General features: G+C 39.4%; 1 protein-coding gene and 1 long non-coding RNA gene across 4 annotated transcripts in view; both read right to left on the bottom strand.

Moving 5' to 3' along the window:
* itgbl1 (integrin, beta-like 1) overlaps positions 1-19549 on the bottom strand; it is a 55511-nt gene that overhangs the window by 33785 nt on the left and 2177 nt on the right. For both annotated transcript variants that reach the window (XR_006825671.1, XM_046053889.1), the window contains exons 2-4: positions 18040-18242; positions 5821-5967; positions 4449-4571 (exon numbers count right to left, since the gene is read on the bottom strand). Coding sequence is in view for 1 of the 2 variants with exons in the window: in XM_046053889.1 (XP_045909845.1) it covers positions 4449-4571; positions 5821-5967; positions 18040-18242 (473 nt within the window). In the remaining variant the exon portion in view is untranslated. The remainder of the gene's footprint in view (positions 1-4448; positions 4572-5820; positions 5968-18039; positions 18243-19549) is intronic.
* LOC123973683 lies at positions 13-2324 on the bottom strand. Of its 2 annotated transcripts, none has more exons than XR_006825673.1 (3): positions 2007-2324; positions 1265-1439; positions 13-890 (listed from the first exon to the last, which is right to left on the bottom strand). It is a non-coding gene; the product is annotated as an uncharacterized LOC123973683 (long non-coding RNA). The 2 variants fall into 2 exon arrangements; XR_006825672.1 differs by having other exon boundaries at positions 1271-1439.

The raw sequence follows: 19549 nt of genomic DNA, 5'->3' as shown, positions 1-19549 counted from the left end.
GTTGATATAAAATGAACCATCTACAACCCAACCCGTTCTCACTCCCAAGTCGTCACATATGGACCAATGGTCAAGACCCCTTGTTGTCACTTTATAACCCACTTGGGAGCCCCTTAGCATCATAGTTCAACGTACTGGGGAAAGCCCTGCAGCATTGTTTTTGAATGCTAAAGACAGGTCTAGAATATTTAACACTAGTGTAGAACTTTAGCAAACTTACCAACCTAGGTTCTGAGAAGTAGTGTTGGGGTAAGAAATAGACTATGTGATTAAAGAAGAGTGGGCAGGATTATTACAGTGCCTTTAACACTCTCATAGTGCACCAACCATGTTTGAAATAATCCGCAGAATAAGAAGAGCTCTTTTATGGAACTAGAATTGTGTCTTTATTACATGCGAGAAAATAAATGATCTGAGAGAAAAAAAAAGTTTGTTGTGTTGTGCAGACCTACTCTCACACCAGTAGTGAGCACAGACCATGCTACATCGTAAATAGCCTACACCACCCCTGCTTCCAACTTCTGTGTGTGTGTGTGTGCTAAATGAGTGAGTGAAATGAGCTACGGTAGCTACAGCTGTTGGATCACAAGTTAACTTGAGCATTTACCGTGGCCACAGCTGACTGCACGCTGTATTCGGGCGGAGTGTAACTCAGCCTGAACATCCAGACTGTTTCACTTACAGGCTGAATGACAAACTGTTCGTCTCACAGCAACTCAACGTCAGGTAAATAACGATACATCATACAAATGTTAACTGGCAAGCCGATGTTGGTAATGATGGCGAAGATAGCGGAATATAAAGGTGATCGATGGTACGAAGCTGTGTCACAGCATCAACAGCATCTCCACTTAGCGGTCCATGAACGTCAAACACCTCAGCCTGTTTCCCTATGAAAGTAAGAAAATGTTTTCACACGGATAGCAAAAAATATATATTTGAGATTTTTTTTCAGGTTTTTTTTTAGATTTTTTTTCTCAGAAATCATTTTAAAAATGTATTTATTTAAATTTTCTATGAGAAAATACTTTCTCTCAAAACTTTTTTTAGTCTCAAATATTATTATTTTTTGCTATTGGTATGAAAACTTTTTCTCTCATGAAATGCTTTTTTGCTATCAGTGTGATAACTTTTTCTCTCAAACTTTTTTTTTCTCTCAGATTATTTATTTTCTCGCATGTAATAAAGACACAATTCTAGCTCCATACTCTTTCAGAAAAAACATTTTTTTAAAAAGTGTCCAGTGTCTTTCAGTTATTTGTACCTCTACCTGGGCAGGATAATGAAGGTGTGGTGGATCTTTCTTATCTGCCAGTGTCCTGTAATCTGATGTGTCAGTCCTGTTGAATGGGATCTGAAGCAGCTGGGTGCATCATCTCTGGGACTCGCTCGCCATCTGCATCTGGCGAAGAGTTGACCTCTAAGCTACAATCCAGGGTCTCAAAAACCAGAGTGCATAGTGTATAGTGTATAGTGCAGAATAAATCAGATAAATCATCACAGTCGGTGTTCTTCAAATAAGATCTCATCCTGTTTGTCAAAACTCAGTATCATCACCCTGTTGTCTCGGGAACTTAAGTTTTACATTGTTATAACTTACCAAAGATTTATAACTTTACCAGGTAGCATTTAAGCAAGACATCACTACTATGAATTAATTAAATTTCTTCATCTGTTAACATTACATTACACTAAATTACAACCAAAAAATACTGAACAGAGTTTACACATTTTAGTCAAGTAAATTATCTTTAACACGTAATAACAAAAATACTGTAAATAAAAATACCTCTGAAGGTACTACATGTGCTTACACATCCAAAAGTACCTCCAGAGATTACTTTGAAACCACAACACAACAAAATACTGTTGAACAGTTCACGACATTGTGTTCACAACATCCTCCGACTCCTTTAACTTACAGTAATGTGGTTTTAACCCACCCATTTAAGCTAGCATCACGCTGCACTTTTAGCTCTCTCCTGAAGGTTACAAACTTTACTCACCGGAGTTTCCAGGGGGGAAAAAACTCCTTCGGCAAATGACGGCATTCAAAAATCCCGAGTGATGTTGTCTTTACACTTAAGACCCGCTTCTGAGCCCGTGTGATCTCGTTTTTATTAGCCCACTTCTCACTGTTCTTCCTCGGTGCGGGTGCTAAAGTGAGCGCACACGGCAGAGACTACTGGATGCGCCAAGGGTCAAAATAGCGCTGCTTTAAGGCCCGTATTTTTTATGTGGGCTACAGTCTATGGTAAGAAGAAGAAAAGGTTGAGAGGGGCGGCTTGACCAGAAACCATACTTTCACTTTTTTCCTGTGTTAAACACAAAGTCAATATTGAGGTTTTTTTTCGGTTGCGTATGGAACGCAAGTAACGTTCTGTTTCAAAACGTTAGTCACTAGTTTTATTTTGAAAGCGTACCCGGACGTTGCAAATTTATTGTTGCTACCTTGACCGGAAGTTACATGTTTAGTTTTGCTAACTTGACCGCCGAGACGTCCAAAAACGACACTCAAGGGGCGTTAACCCAGGCCGTAATACAGCTGAGACCTAAGAAGCCTAACAGACTTTTTTCAATCTCATTTGTAATGTTTTGTATGGCCTAGATAGTCCTTACTTTACAGAGAAAATACTTATTAAATAATTTCCTTAAATGTTCTATATGATCGTATGAACCATTGGTGCATATATATGGTTTTTCATTGGAATAACACTTTTTATCAAATACAATCATTAAGCACATCATTGATGATTTCTCTCAGAGAAACGGTACCAGGCCTGTAACGGTGAGGCTTTTAGCCAGTAACGTTAGCTGGGGCATCTTTTGGGTAGTCTCAGTAGCATCCTTAGGGCTTTGCCACTGGTAGATTTAGGCATTATGCTGAGATTGTTTATATTCTTTCTCGGGAAAGTATCAACAAACAGGCAGTTAACCCACGTCATAATTTTTTTAAAACTTTCCCAATGATCTTATGAACCATTAACAACTCATATATAAATGGTTTGTCATTAAAATAATACTTCATTTATAAATAGTGAACTGATCATGTATAAAGTATGAAAATACAATTATTAAGCACATTATAGATGAGCTTATTAATAAAGAATACAACATGTATAACTATGTTTATAAATGACTTACTAATGTGTATTAATGTATGAACAATGCTTTATAAATGATGAATTCCATATTTACTAATTACTTAACTAATGCTTTATAGTGTGTAGTTATTATAAAGTGCTACCAAAACTTGTTTTAAATTGTGTAAAATGGTGTGAAGATCAATATCAATGTGATGTGTTGAGCCTAGCGCAAAGCATGGAAGCAGGAAAATTTTAGCTTGACAGCACCAGGCACTCCACCGCTGTCTTACTTAAACATTGTATGAATTTAACATATGCAAGACTACAAAATAAGACATTGTGGCTTAAGGGACTGTTAACTTATATTTTTGAGCTAATGTTATTTCTTGACCTACAACAGCTGTAACTGCATGTGTCATCTCAAGCTCTAGCCCCAGTTTGTGCCTTTCTCCTTTCGGTCAGAGGCAAGTTAACCATTAGTATCTCTAAACGATAATTAACCGGTGGCGTTTGAAAAACCTAGAAGGTTGTTTGAAGACACTTACCATTGTTTAGACAGTTTTTGTGTTTCCCAAGTTAAACAGTCACTTTTTCCTGTCCTGGTGGTTTGTTTCGGAAACAGTGTGGCGATTTGGGAAATGGGTTTAAACTCTAAGCTAGGTAACATAATATGGGACCATGATGCCATCATGGATTAACGGAGCTGATGAATAGACCAATTGGTAAGCCCCACCCCCCTTAGATACTGCAATGACAAAACATTTTTCAACATGCATTGTTTGCAGTTTACAATGATAAATCTAACAGTTTTACCACTCTTAACTTTGCAGTATTAAAAAAAATGGGTAGGCTTCTTGATTTAAAATTTTGCATGATGAAGTGAACACTTTTATTGCCTAATTTTTTCAGTTGTACCTAGCTAGCTTAATGTTAACTCAGTGAGTTGCCTAGAAAATCTTGGCGGACTTTTTAACGTTTCTGCTGACTTGTTAGAGCCGCTGATGCTAAACTTCCATAAGGGCAGTATCATCTTAAACACACTGTTTTTATTTAGCATGTTGAGATCTTGACAGGTCTGTTGTGCCCATAGTGGTTGATACGCTCTTATTGGACAATTGCTGTTCAGGGGAGAGGTTAAGCAAATGGTCAATTGAAATCACTTTTCTCTAACTCTAAATAAGACAGAAATTAAACTAATTTTGGCAGTATATTCCTTTAATATACTTGTAGTCATTTAAAAACAGAACTACTCCAGTTGGTATGACAGCTGCTAACACATGGTAGAAGATGTTGTGTATACTAAGGTGCCTATTCTGTTTTGGGGGAAGAGGGAGGGGGTTAGACTGGGGTTGCAGGGCATACCTCCACACACCTCTCCGGTGTCCTCGTCCAGACACTCGCTGTCGTCACACTCACAGAAACGTCCCGTCACCAGACCCCTGGTGTCCTCATTGTCACACACGCAGCTACCACAGTGGCAGGTGCCTATTAAAGATACCAGCTTTAGACACAGTTTAAGCATATTTGTTTGAAAAGGTCAAGTTTGTGGGGGTGTGTTGACTTTAAGACCAAGAACCCAGCTGGTTTGCAGATGTGCAATGGAGGCACTGTCTGTGCCTCATGTGGCAATGGATCTAGACTGATGTCTGACTACTGAATGGGGTGGATGTGTGTTTGTGTGTGCTGAGGTTTTTAGAAATGCGCTATAGGGACAGAAGGCTAGAAAACTACATGCTGGGAATACATTTGCATTTTTACACACTCAAACAGCCCACATACTGTACAGCACATGCTTTCACAGACATACACACACTACAATGCAGACACACAAATACACATTCACCCTTCATTTAGCTGAGGGTATTGCGGAGCAGTGGTGAGGTTAAGCCCAGGTGGGTGAGGGGCAGTCAGTGTGTGGAAAGCAACCCCAGCCCAGACCTCACCTCACAGTGTGTGTCTTCAGAGTGCCAATGCTCAATCATGTGTCCACAGATATTAACACACAAACTGAGACTTTGTGCATCAGAAAGCGTTGGCTTGTGAGACTTAACACCAAATTGAATTATCAACACTTACTTACAGTATTGTTAACTGGAAATGTCAGTCTTCCCAGTGATGCTCATTCATACATGAATTTATCAATGTACCTGTGTTAGTGAAAGAGAGATTGTTTATACTGATAAATATGTGTGAGAGCAAAGTAGAGCACAAGTATCAGCCTTAACTTTCAAGGTGTAACAAATGGTTTTATTATGGTTAATAAATATTTAATTAATGTTTGGTCATTTGTGAGTTATTAACAAAGACCAAGTAATACAAACTTATAAACTGCAGACTTCCTTTCTTGTTAGAAAATGTGTAAGGCATTATCAAACAAATCATGAGTTTTTGACTTAAATAAGAAATCAGATTAGAAATCAGAATTGTGTCTTTACTAATGGCTTATTCTATAAAGAATTTAGCTTTATAAGAGCCATTCGTTTAAGCTGTTAGTTGCAACGTTTAAACATTTTATAAAGAATGTTTTATGAGAACGTGTTACCAAAAGTAAAATACTAAAAATGCAAATGTGTGGAATTGCTGTGTGTATGTTTTATTTCTTATGGAAATATCCAATGCTGGTTATTTGTTTGATGCTGGTTTTTGTTAATGTTTAGGTGTATTTTCTTGCAACTGTGTATAATTAAGACTCATTGTGTGTATATGTGCCTGTGTGTGTGTGTGGTCACACTACCTCTGTTGGAGCAGACAACCCCCTGTGTATTTTTGCAGAGCTCTTTGCTCTTCTTCTTGGGTAGGTTACACTCCTCTTGGTACTGGCAGGTATCTCCGAGCCAGCCTTCATCACACTCACACGTCCCACAGTCACAGTAGCCACGGTCTAAAGGGAAACACAACACACATGCTGTTTATCAATGCTGAATAGCATGCTTCTGATGCACCATTGCCGATGCTTCATATCACTTTCTATCTTAGATGGATATGATTGCACTGCCCAACCAGGAGAATGAATTAGGGTTATAGGATTTTAGTTTAGGATTCGTCACTCCCTTGACTTCTATTACTGTAACAGACCCATTGTACTCCCAAGTGACTTTATTTTAATGGCTGTGAAATATCATATAATTTCTTACATACATGTACATCTAGTAGGTGAGGAAGTAGGCTGTACCATATATATTTTATATTTGTAAGTCATATTTACAATACAACCCTTTTTGTTAAAAATGTCAGAATGATATACTAGCTTCCCCATCAGTCACTCAGGAGGCATTACCTTGTTCAGTGTTCAGAGGATCTACACAGGCAGTATGGCGTCACTATTTCTCATCATTCTGATGGCTGTAGTGAGCAATATGAAATACAGGAGGAATCATTTGATGCAAATGAAGGCAGTTGACAAGTTATTATAAATGTTGCTCCCAATGCATTTAGCAGCAAGGGGCCTTGTATGTCACACTCAATCATTCTCCCTACTTGTTCATCATGTAAATGTGGTGTCCTTTTCAAGTCATTAATGACAGGCGAGTCCCCTGTCTCCCCTCATTATCAATATGTCTCCAGGGACACTTGGGAATAGGTTCAAGGACAAGAAGAATATGGTCAGTGCACATTAGAGAATGCTGCACCACATAGTCAATAAAATTATAAGTAAAAAAATTTATTTGCAAGCTTCTATATATTTGTTGTCTTACAAACTGTAAAGGTTGAGAGGCTTGCTGACTGTCTCAATAGTGTAAATCTTACTGTGACTGCATCTCTGGACAATTCTAAAATCATTTTAAACTTATTTTCTGCCTGCACCAGCTGTGTTATCTCATCCAGACTTAATGTCCCTCTCTTGGTGCTGAGATTGTCAAACTGTTAGCATATTAAAGTGCATAAATAGTCATGCACATGAAAGCCAAAGTTGTTTTTCCAGTATTTAGTGATTTTTAAATTGCAGTCACATTTAAAAAATACACTGGCCACAGCCATTGTACATTGGATACAATTTTATTGCTTTGTGGTTACTGTTTGATTTTTCAGGACACTGTCAACACAGACTTATGGAGATAATCTAAATGAGATTATAAATGTGGACAAATCCTTTTGGTTTTATTATTAAATTTTGCAGATGGGAACTAGCACACAGCAGCTGCAAAACTGAATTAGATTAAATTCTCTCCAACTTAATTCACTTAATATTACAAAGTTACAGCCACCCACTAGTCCCCATTAATCTCTGCTTGACAATCACTCTGACATATAAAACTGCTCCTTTATCTGCTGGCGAAAGTTTACGCGTGTGGGAAGGTACCTGTCTATTGACAGTTTATCTTTCCTGGTCTTCCTGAGCAGTAATTCTCTGCGGCTTGGGGGTGTCAGGGTCCTTCCCACACTCCACCAACATGCACAGCTAATCAGGGTCCAACCGGTGTACAGATACATCCAATGGCGGTCAGAAAGAGAGGGTGCACCTGTGCCAACTGGCAGTAATAACAGGTGATGTAGCGTCACCATGATTCACTGTTGATGAGGAGAGGATGGTGACTCATGCAACAAGCTAATTTCAAGTTTAGAATTGAACTTGTTCCTTCTTTTAATAATATTAAATGATAGGTTTGTATGGAACATAATAATTCAAGAATTTTGAGTGATTACTGGTTAAATATATATTGTATATACCAAAAGTAATTTCCTCTTTGTCAGCAGAAAATTATAGCACTTACATTTGAGGCAATCTTGGGGCTATTTTGAGATTCCAGTGCAGTTTCAATTATAAGCAACACTATAATGCAAGACATGCATTACATATTGCAAGTCTAAAAAAAACCTGAGCCCGTGCCCATGTATTACTTGCACTTGATTATTCGTCTCCAAATTACACTTCCCCATTTACTTTATTCAGATCATGTTCTCCATAACATGAGACACATTTCAGTGAGTGATTATTCCTCCTGCTTTCCTCTCCCTGTAGGTTGCGGAGTGTGCAACGGCAGCATGTCAGCTCCTGTTCTATGGAAAAGATCTAGGAAACACCTGTCTCAGGTAATAAATCATTATCTGTGTGTGCTGCCCTCACAACAAGCAACTCCTGATTTTATCCTTCACAAGTTCACAATTATCCACCTAGGCATTCAATACATTATAATTGTGTAATACCTCTGAAGGCTTTTTCTCCCAGTATGAATACAACAATGTAAAAACACTTGTCCCTACAGCATGAAATATTTCGGAGCTGCAAAGGGTCCCAATCAAAATTGCCTTTTACTAGTAGACTTGAGAGGCTTTTTCTCCTTGCAGCCCGCACTGGAATCATTAGGTGACTCACCACACAGGCATACTGCCCAACAAAGCTCAGAATATTTAAGTAAAAAAACAAAACAGAGAAGAACAATTTAATGGGCTGCAATGGCTCAAGGGCTGCATTCCACTGTAGGTCCCTATTTTAGTTTTTTCCCCTCTATCTTTGGGAAATCAACACAAATTATTTATTGAATCTGTTAGTCACTTTGGACAGACTGCCATTAGTGAGTTGTTCTCCAGTGATTAGTTTATATATATCTATCTAGAATGTGTCCATATTGGAAGCAACATCATAGGCTCATGTAATACTGGCGTGTATCTGGAGTAGCTTGATTTGGAACAGCACTGGACAAACTGACTTCTGCTGACATGAAACCCCCATTGGATGGGATCTTCTCTGGCTCTGGCAGGGGGCACAGAGGCTGGGGGCTCAGCCAGGGAAAGAACAGACGCTCTAAACCTATAGCCTGAGAGAGAGGAAGATGTAGAGAAGCTGAAATTTATTCTTACAGAACCCCACAACAACCATTTTTCGCTATCATGCCTGCCCATTTTTTATTTATTTATTTTTTTAATTTAACCTTTGTTTTACCAGGAAAGAAATCCATTGAGATTTTTAATCTCTTTTACAAGGATGTCCTGGCCAATTTCAACTGCTCCTATGAGATGAGGCAGAGAAGGACTAAACATATGATGAAGTCTGCCAGCATCATAAAGTTACAGATTGTTCTGGATTGCAGACATACTCAGCTTTCTGCCTCAATCCACAACAGTGGCTGGGGGGATGGTAGATGTTACCGGAGATGCAGAGAGAACTATTGACCCATGTTTGATAACACATTTAGTGTGCTACTGAAGTGTTGTTGTATCAAGAGTATTTGATAATGAAAACTTCAAATAAATAAATTCATTTTTGATATAATGTTCTAATGCTGGAAAAGACTATAAATTGCAGAGAAGCACAGCCAGTCTGAACACACACCAGAGGAAAACACTTTGGTTCAGCACAGGCAGGGAGAGAGAGAGTGTGAGAGAGAGAGAGAGAGAGAGAGAGAGAGAGAGACTTCACGTGGCTCATCAATGGGGGAAAAAAGAGGGAACGCTGTGAAAGAGAGAATGGAAACATTGACACGTTGTCATTACAGAAATTACATGAATATAAAATAACCTCAAATGCTTGATTTGTTCATTCAAACACTCAAAAACAGGGTTAAATGATATATTTGAATATTATCTGAGGTTATGTTTGTCATGTCCTGTAGCTTATTTTTTTTAAAATGGGACATGGGAGACAAAACAGGAAGATTTAAACACAGCGGCATGAAATGAATGGAAGGTTTTGCACAGTTGGTGAACAGATGTTATTTCAGGTCATCATCCCGTTGCTCTGCTACAATATGGGATGTACCAGAGGGAGGGAAAACATGTGAGTGACAGCATCAGTGCTCTGGACGAATCCTAGAAATTCAACACCAACTCCTCTAATACTAATACTCCAATGTTACTTCTAATTTTACTAATGCCTATCACAAATATGTTCCATTATATTGTGAAGGAACTGATGTATTTTCAGATTTATCATGGAACATTCTATGGTACAAATTACTGTATGTGCAATAACACCTGTTAACACCTATTTTTTCTGTCCGTGGATCAAGTAGTATACCATGGTACTGGGCATACTATAAAAAATTAACAGGGTATGACCCAGAATAGTTTTACCATCCTGCTGCCCAATCAATTCAAAGCACCACTTTGTATTAGTCCCATCATCCACACAAAGATTAATGACATGGGAGAAGCAGCTGCTGGATTCTGAAGGATAATTTACTAGTGTAAATTACCATTTGAAAGTTTGATATCCTTGATCTTTCTTAACATAGAAAGACATAAGCCTTCTAAATAAGGTCTACTATTTCTAATATTACAAACAGGGATGTTTCAGTATATGAACTACAGCCATAAGTTTCTATAGTGCCTCCATCCCAGCATGCATTGGGCAAAAACACTCTGGGCAGTTTACCATATTCATCTGTATACATAGACACATAAATGTAGGGCTTCCAGTTCAGTTGACTTGCGTGTCTAATGACTGCACACAAAGGACACTCACACAACAAAAGGAAAGGCCATGCAAACTCACCACAAAAAGGAACATGATCTCGTTTCAAACCAGCACATTCTTGTGCTGCGGTGACATATAGTACTATGCAGGCCTACACAGTTGAAAAAATAAAATGGATCTTATTTCACCAATATAAGATGATAGACAACCACGCTGACATTTCAACCTAGATTTAAAAATTATTATTAATAGACTTAAAACATATCATCCCCAGCGTCTTCATCCAGCTTGACTTGTTGCTCTGATTCAGAGGATCTGAATTAGCCCATCTTTGCCGGATGAATGCCATCCAAGGTAATAAATAAATAAATAAATAAATAAATAAATAACATCTCAGTGCCAGGAAAGCTAATGTTTTTGGAAAGGAAAAACACACAGTTTATCCCTGAGGAGAAAAATCTATTGGATCTTATCAGTGGGCAGTTGTGAGAGGCAGAGATAAGGGAGCCGCAGGGAGAGAAATTGGCTGCCGATCTCAGACAGCAGACCATGCATGCTGCCATGGGCCATTGAGCAACTGGCTGGAGGGGGTGTTTGTATTCTTCTCAATATGCTTTGAATATAACTGCTGGGCCCTATATGCACATGGACATATGTTTGTGTGAGTAGGTTGGTTGTGGTTTGTGTGTGCACATGAGAATGAGAGAATTAGAATGATCCTGTGTGTGTGTGCGTGCATGTGTGTGGGAGTTCAGTATGTGTCTGGGTGTGAAAACCCATCTCTCTTCTGATGCATCTAGGTTCCATTTGCAGTCTGTGTACCAGTGAGTGAAACCCCATTATCAGGATGAAGCAGGGCCTTCTCGCTCCAGACTGCTGAACCATAATGAGCTCCTCACAGCAGCCAACTTGTCTACCCAAATAAATCACTTCACCCCTCACATGCACACACACACACACACACACACACACACACACACACACACACACACACACACACACACACAAATCTCCAGTAGACCTGTTCCGGATGCACACATATCTCCATTAAACCCTGACACTAAATGACCACAGAGGACAACAAACACAAAGATGAGGGTTATTTTTCTTCACATCAACATAGAGGGACAGGCCTCTCTCATAACATCCAGGATATCTCATCTGATACGTGTCTGGTAAGTGTTGGTACCAGGTTGCAACCAGTCCTCTTTTACATGTGTGTATGCTCTACCTCTGCTGCCACTTTGTGAGGTACACCAAGCTAACTTTAATGCAGTCTAATACAATAGCCGTGCAATAAATCCTACCTCTGTGAGAGTTATAAACCTCATTTTTTGTTAAAATTGTGTTAGGTTCATTTAAATTGCCATTGCAGCTGAATAGGATAGTGTTACAGTATACTGAGAGATGTTTTCTTGGGTTTGTTAGCCACATTTATAAATTTATACTCAGTATAATGCAGAGCCTCCAGAAGGATGTCATAGTTGAATTAACACTTCTCTTAAACAACTTGAAACCTCCATTCAATTTTGGCCACATGGAGGAAGCACAACAAGCTGTAAACACAACATTGACATACAGTATATTAAAAATATTACCTTATACCATTGGTATGGCAATACCTAATTACCAAACACTGCCGTGCTACTGGCGTGCTTACACACATCAACAACCACAATGGGGTGATGATGGAGCAGTGGATAAGACACTGTGACACATCCACCAATGTGCCCTTGAGCAAGGCTCTTAAGTTGCTCCAGAGGCATGCGACCTCTGACATATATAGTAAAACTTAATAAATGTAATAATGTAATCGAGCAGCATTAGCATTCATTTGGAGTTGTGTTTCTGGTCACCAGATGAAGTTTCCTTTTACAGTAGTTTGTTTGGCTTTCCACCAACTTAGAGAGTTTGAGAGTTTATTTGGTTCTGGACAGTGGGTTTTTAGTGTTTTTATTTTGCTAAAAACAGCTGCACTGCTAAATCTGAAAATGACATTAAATGAAAAAGGTGTTCCATAGAGCTGAGGGGAAATTCTCTGTGGGTTTGTCTCCACAAGCTATCCCTTTCACAGGACATGTAGTCATTTGATTTGTTGTTAATATAAAAGTATTTATTATAGCATCTTCAACAAGAGAGCACCATAAACCTTCCTCTTAACATGACCCTAAAGTTAAGTCAACTTAAACTTTCAACAGAAAATGCACATTGTAACCTTCTTGAAGATAAGATTTATTGTAAGGCTGTTTTACTAGACCACATTAGTTTTTTGCTAGATGTAGGCTACCTAATGAGTGTAAAATCCATATCACTTTTCCCTTTTGTTGATATATTAGCTTATCTAATGATGTCCAACCCACTCGATACGTTGTGTAAAGTAAAGTAAAACAACTGACCAGCTAAGTTCCTTGTTCTTTCACCAAATAAAAGCTTTTTGTTGCAATATGTGAGACTGTGAGTTCATCTTGGAAAATGAATGTGCAAAGTGGAGAGTATCTCATGAGACAACTTGTTCTTCAGTGTGGATGCACTCTACAAGTATTCTTTCTGAGAACTTGGCAAGAGGCGAAGTTCAAAGCTGTGCCTCCCAACAAAAGCTGCTGTGGTAGCGTAAGTGAACCAACCAGCTGTCTATTACCAATGAAACCCTTTGAAGTGCTGCCAAGGTGATGTGAGCATTCAAAGACACAGTACTGCACTCCTCTGATTTAGTTATAAAGAAAGAAACACAGGTGAAGCCAAATTACTCTAAATCATTTTTTTAAATACATGTTTCTCTATGTGAAATCATATCAAAGGAATGGGATATTAAAAGCCTAAACAAATCAGCTGGCTGAAACAGAAGCTAAACATCAGCTGGAGAGTCCATTTGCCAACTTCTCTGATGTGAGCCCACAGTGAGGAGCTCTGCTGCATCACTTACTGACCCATCACTAACAAGCAAACCCAAGAAGAAAAATATGTGGAGCCACATGATTCACATAAAACTTAGACAGTCAAACTTTTATTATATTTTAAAAGAACAGAGAACAGTGTTCACTTTTCTTTGGCAGTTATGATCCCTGGCAATTTTAGTATCATTATATATCCTAATTAATGTTTTGTTAATGTATTTTTACCCTGTAAAGTACCTTGGTCAACTTTTGTTGTTTTAAGTGTGCTAAATAAATAAAATTAATATTGATGGATTATGTGGGAATGACACTATTTTTCCATGGACCCAAAACAGTGGACAAGAGCATACTAACACACGGCTAATTAGCACCAACAAGACTACCAAGAAGCAGGAGGCCTGTGTACTGGGTAATAAATCTAAAAGTGGTAGTTCTCCCTGGAACGCTCTTGGTGCAAAGCCTAAGATTAAATCATTTCCGTGGGAAATGGGAGGACAAGTAACAGGCAGAAACCAGCGCCCTGAGATTTGTGATGTAACTGGCTGGCCTGCATTATCATCCAGGCAGAGCGCCTCTTCAGCCCCTGTTCTTAGTAGGACACAGCCGTGGACAGCTGCGAAACGGAGAGTTAGCAACAAACCTCCCCAACAACCGAGTGTGCAGCAGCAGAACAGATTTTCACCACTATTGCAGGACCCTGGATCTAGATAGATTGACCTGGATAACATCCCATCCTCACACAGAAGGGTAAGGACTGAGAGTAAATCAGAAAGTAAAAGGCTGCAGGGAAAGCTAACAACTGGGCCTCAAACTCTGATTGTGGGTGACTCTGCTGTAAACGATGTAAGAAGCATGTGCAATAAGAACACCAAAATACTCTGCTTTCCGAAGGACACAGTTTCTGACTTGGCAGAAAGAATCCTGCATATCGTGGCTGAACATCCTACTGTGAAAAACATCATACTGCACATCGGGACCAATGATATTGTGAAGCAACAGTCTGAAGTGTTGAAAGAGGACTTTAATAATCTGTTGAACACAGTCAGCTCTTTGAATGCTGAGGTGTTTATCAGTGGCCCTATACCGCCAATCTGAAGACGAGCCAAGGGATTCAGCAGATTGATGGCATTGAACATGTGGCTCTCAACTGCATGTACTGTCCATTCAGTGCATTTCATCGAAAATTTTTACGTTCTGTGGGACCACAGAAATCTTTTTAAGGCAGATGGACTTCGCCTTAACAAGTCAGGGGTAAAACTGTTCAGCTGTTTTACTTTCTGCGTCACTCATCTGTTCCCTCTGCCAAGGACAAGAGACAAGAGGAATCAAAACAAGAAGAAGACAACACAACACGCCAGAAACCTTGAAGGAGAGCCACCTCAGCCCCCGCCGGAAGAGAGCTCTAATCAAGGGAGACATCTGAGCCAAGAGGAAGAGTCTCCACCTCCCTCACTTAAAACCAACAGTGAGGATTCACCATCTTTACCCTTCAAATCCCCATCTTGGTCGCCCTTATCCCCAGACACCCTTTCTCCCTCCTCCCCCCTGTTGGAGTTCACTGATCACATGAACGAGCTGGTTAGTGCTGGGACCAAACTTACTCCCCGCACCTTCCCTCGCTCTACTCCCATTTTCTCTACCATAAACCCCCCTCACCGTCCAGCTCCAAACCCGTTCTCCCACGCCGCAATCACGGAAAAGCCCAGCAAGCTCTGACTGATATGTGCTGGGTCCAGGCTACAAGGAAAATAGCACTCATGATTCTTCCCAGGACAAGCTGGGGCCCAGTGTGCTGGTAGCCTTCTCAATTCCTGTCTTGATAGGTAACAGAAAAAGAATGGTGAATGTGTTAAGAAACAGGAAGTATTCAACATATCCTGCAAATTTAGTATTAATTCCTCGTCAGCCACAGCCTGTCGAAAAAGGTGGGCCAGATAATGTTTTTAACACACTAAAATTAGCTTAGTGAAACGTTAGGTCTTTGGCAGGAAAAACATTTTTAATCAATGATTTTATAATTACTCACAATCTTAATTTCATGTTTTTAACTGAAACTTGGTTGGACCAAGATAACAGTGCAGCTGTCCTTATTGAGTTTACCCATCCCAACTTCAGTTTTATGAGTGAAGCTAGAGTGCATAAGAGAGGAGGTGGAGTTGCCATTTTATTTAATAACTCCTTCCAATGCAAAAACGTCCTATGGGAATTTTGCTTCTTTTGAATATGCGGCTCTTCAGCTGAATTCCTCTTCTCAAGCTATTTTTCTTAATATCTACAGGCCCCCTAAATACTGTGCAACCTTTTTTGATGACTTTGGTGAACTGCTGTCTATAATCTGTATTGAATCTCCAAGGGTCTGGACATTTCCAAGGTTGTGGTGACTGATGTTGATCTCTCTGATCATTCCTGTGTTTTCTTTGCGAGTGCTATCTCTGTGCACACAAATGTACAAACAGAGGTAATCACAAAATGGCATATCACTGAGAACACTAGTGAAAAATTTATTCAGACTTTCTCTTCAACACCATTCATGGGTCTCAGTAAATGAGCTTGTAGATCATTTCAGTTCTAAAATTACAAATGTTATTAATGCCATTGCACCAGCAAAAGTGAAGGTGGTCTCTGGTAAGAGAAGATGTCCATGGAGAAATGTCACGCTGGTTAGAACTCAAAAAAGAGAGTGTCGAAAAGCTGAATGCAGGTGGCGGAAAACAAAACTCCAGGTTCATTATGACGTCTATAAAGAGAGACTTCGCATTTATAATTTAGAACTGAGAAATGCAAGGCAGTCCTTCTTCTCTGACATCATCACCAAAAACACTAATAATGCACGTGCCCTGTTTGCTACTGTCAACAGGCTAACCAACCTTCCTGTGTCTGTAGCCTCTGAACTTCTATCCACCAGGGCCTGCGATGAATTTGCCTCCTTCTTCACAGACAAAATTCAAACAATTAGACAAGCAATCAGTGCCTCCATGTCAGTAACAGGATATGCCTTGTCCCTGTGTCCACTTAAAAACAATTCATATAGCATGAGACAATTTGATTCTATTAGCCATAAAAACCTGGAGGATAATACAACATCTGAAATCCTCTTCATGCTGCCTTGATATTCTGCCAACAGGTTTTTTCAAAAATGTTTCTAAATGCATGGTCTCAGATTTACTACAAAATTTCAACATATCTCTCCTATCAGGTTTTTTCCCACAGGTCGTGAAAACAGCAGTTTTCCCACACACAATCTAGACAGGTCACTAATGACCAGTTACAGGCCCATATCAAATCTCCCATTTTTAAGTAAAATCATTGAAAAAGCTGTTTTTCAACAGTTTAGTGCTTTCTTGGCACTAAATAACTGTTTTTATGTCTTCCAATCAGGATTTTGACCACACCACAGCACTGGGACAGCTCTTGTTACGGTCTTCAATGACATCCATTTAAACACTGACAGTGGCAGAATTTCAGTCTTAGTATTAATGGATCTCTGTGCTGCATTCGAGTAGTACAGTACTAAACTGGTTTGAATCCTACTTAAAAGACAGGGACTACTTTGTGTCTATAGGTAAGTACACATCTGAGCTAAGAAAAATGACATGTGGAGTTCCCCAAGGCTCCATTCTGGGGCCTCTTTTGTTTAACATTTACATGCTTCCACTGGCTCAGATTATGAAAAATAACAAAATATGTTACCATAATTATGCAGATGACACACAGATTTACATAGCCATATCACCAGGGCACTATGATCCTATACAGGCACTGAGTGACTGTATTGAGCAGGTCAACGACTGGATGTGCCAGAATTTTCTTCAATTGAACAAAGATAAAACTGAAGTTACTGTTATTGGTTCCAAGGAAGAACGATTAAAAGTCAGTGCTCAGCTTCAATCGGTAATGATAAGAACCACAGACCAAGCCAGAAATCTTGGTATAGTCATGGACTCAGACCTGAATCTAAAGAGCCACATTAAGACAATTACGAAGTCAGCCTACTATCACCTGAAGAATATATCAAGGATTAAAGGACTTATGTCTCAGCAGGACCATACATTTATCTTCAGTCAACTCGACGACTGTAACGGTGTCTTTACAGGGCTCCCTAAGAAATCCATCAGACAGCTGCAGCTGATTCAGAACGCTGAGGTCTTTACATTGACTTGCTGTATGTCAAAGAATTGATTTCAAAATCCTGCTGTTAGTTTATAAAGGACTAAATGGTTTGGGGCCAAAATACATTTCTGATCTTCTGCTTCGTTATGAACCATCCAGACCTCTCAGGTCGTCTGGGACACGTCTGCTTTCTGGCCCCAGAGTCAAAACTAAACATGGAGAAGCAGCATTCTGTTATTATGCTCCGTATATCTGGAACAAACTCCCAGATAACTGCAGGTCTGCTGAAACTGTCAGTTCTTCTAAATTAAGACTGGAGACTTTTCATTTTACCACCCCTTTTTTTATTAAATTAAAGCCATAGATTACCTTTCACTGCACTGTAACGTCCGGTTATAATGTGTTTTATTTTTTCAATTTCCCTTTGTTGCTTTTATGTTTTATGTAAAGCACTTTGAATTGCCTTGTTGTTGAAATGTGCTATACAAATAAACTTGCCTTGCCTTGCCTTGATATTATAGCATATCTGACTCCTCTTCATAACATCAAACCATCTGGTTATGTTATGTGTCAATACATATATATTTGTACGCACCATTGCAAGTCTTCCCATTATGTGTAGCGCAGACCCAGTCGTGGCACTCGCAGCGTGGACCATAGAACTTCCCTGGCTCTGTGGCCTCACAGACGCAGGAGCCGCAGTCACACTTGCCCCTCCCACTGCAGATTTTGCCATCAGGTGTCCGGCAACGGCGCAGGGACGACTCTGTGGACAGCTTACACAAACCACCCACCTGGCTGGGGAAACGAAAGAAGATGAGTTGTTATGCAGCTTTGGAAACTTCTGAGGTCATGGGTCAAGTGTGCTACCACCTGTGTTTGTTTGAAATACAAAATACCACATCTGTGCGAAAATACCTTTGCCCAGTCACAGCACCTACCTTCATACATCAAAAAGAACCTATTTAATGTTTGGTATTTATAGTATTTATTGGGTGAACACACAGATTGAAAAAAAAACCTTCATCTTTTTCTCCTGTGAACATGTATAGTTTAATTGTCTTTAGCTGCAAGATGACGTCTTATCACCTATCATTCACATAGAAATACATAAAATTGAAGTTCAACTTTCCTTCCATTTGTGTATAGTGTAGTTAAAGAATAATGGGTAAAATATAATTCTCACAGTGCAGCGAGCCTGTTAGGATCTATATCAAGAATAAAAACAAATGCCTATGAGACAGATACACACACACAAAACAGACTGTGAAGCATTAAGCTAATAAATCAAACAAATCAAATAGCACAGACACAGCTTCACCTTTCATTGAGCACACTCCGGCAGCTGTTGCAGAGCTTTATTTTTACACCATGGGATCGCCCTGTAAGATTTGTTTCACTTGGAGGCTGTCTGACATTCTCTTTCTATTCATGCCCTTCCAAACTGTCCAGTTTGGAAACAGTAGACCAATTTCAAACAATCAACAGTGTCCCTGACACTCCCATTAAAATTAAACACAGAATGTGTGTGTTCCATGTGTCATGGGAAGGTCATACAGGTTCGATTTCACACAGGCTTCACCCACTGATGGCCTTTAGTCTTGACCACACTCCTCCGCAGGAGGAGCAGCTCACTGAATTTTGAATGGATCTGCTAATCAGGATGACCTTTGTCCAAAACCACTCACTTGTTCACTCACTCATTACTCCCTATATGATAGAGACTAAATTATTTACTCAATAGTGAGAAGTAAATTGAGATTTCAGACATTTACTAATCGTGTTGGTCTCCATTTGTATAAATTTAATTGTCATTTCATTGTAAACCAGATCTTTTTTAATGTTTCAACAAGACACTTGTATTTCATTACATATTCTCAAAATGCTTCCGGGAGGGGTCATGCAATTGTGGCCAACTGTAAAACTGTCTGTCCTTCCTGTAGGGCTCAGGGCTTTGTCAAAGGATCCATTTGAGCCCACTGAGGAGATTTCCCTCAAACACTACCTAAGAACAACAGGTGTTCTTTTACACTCAGTACATTGCAGCTCAATGCATTTTTCCATCTGTTTCTTGGGAAAGAAGAAAAAATTTCATAGTTTGTGTC

The sequence above is a fragment of the Micropterus dolomieu genome, linkage group LG07 (genome assembly GCF_021292245.1).
Source record: "Micropterus dolomieu isolate WLL.071019.BEF.003 ecotype Adirondacks linkage group LG07, ASM2129224v1, whole genome shotgun sequence".
Classification (NCBI taxonomy): domain Eukaryota; kingdom Metazoa; phylum Chordata; class Actinopteri; order Centrarchiformes; family Centrarchidae; genus Micropterus; species Micropterus dolomieu.
This window is presented reverse-complemented; position numbering and strand designations above follow the sequence as displayed.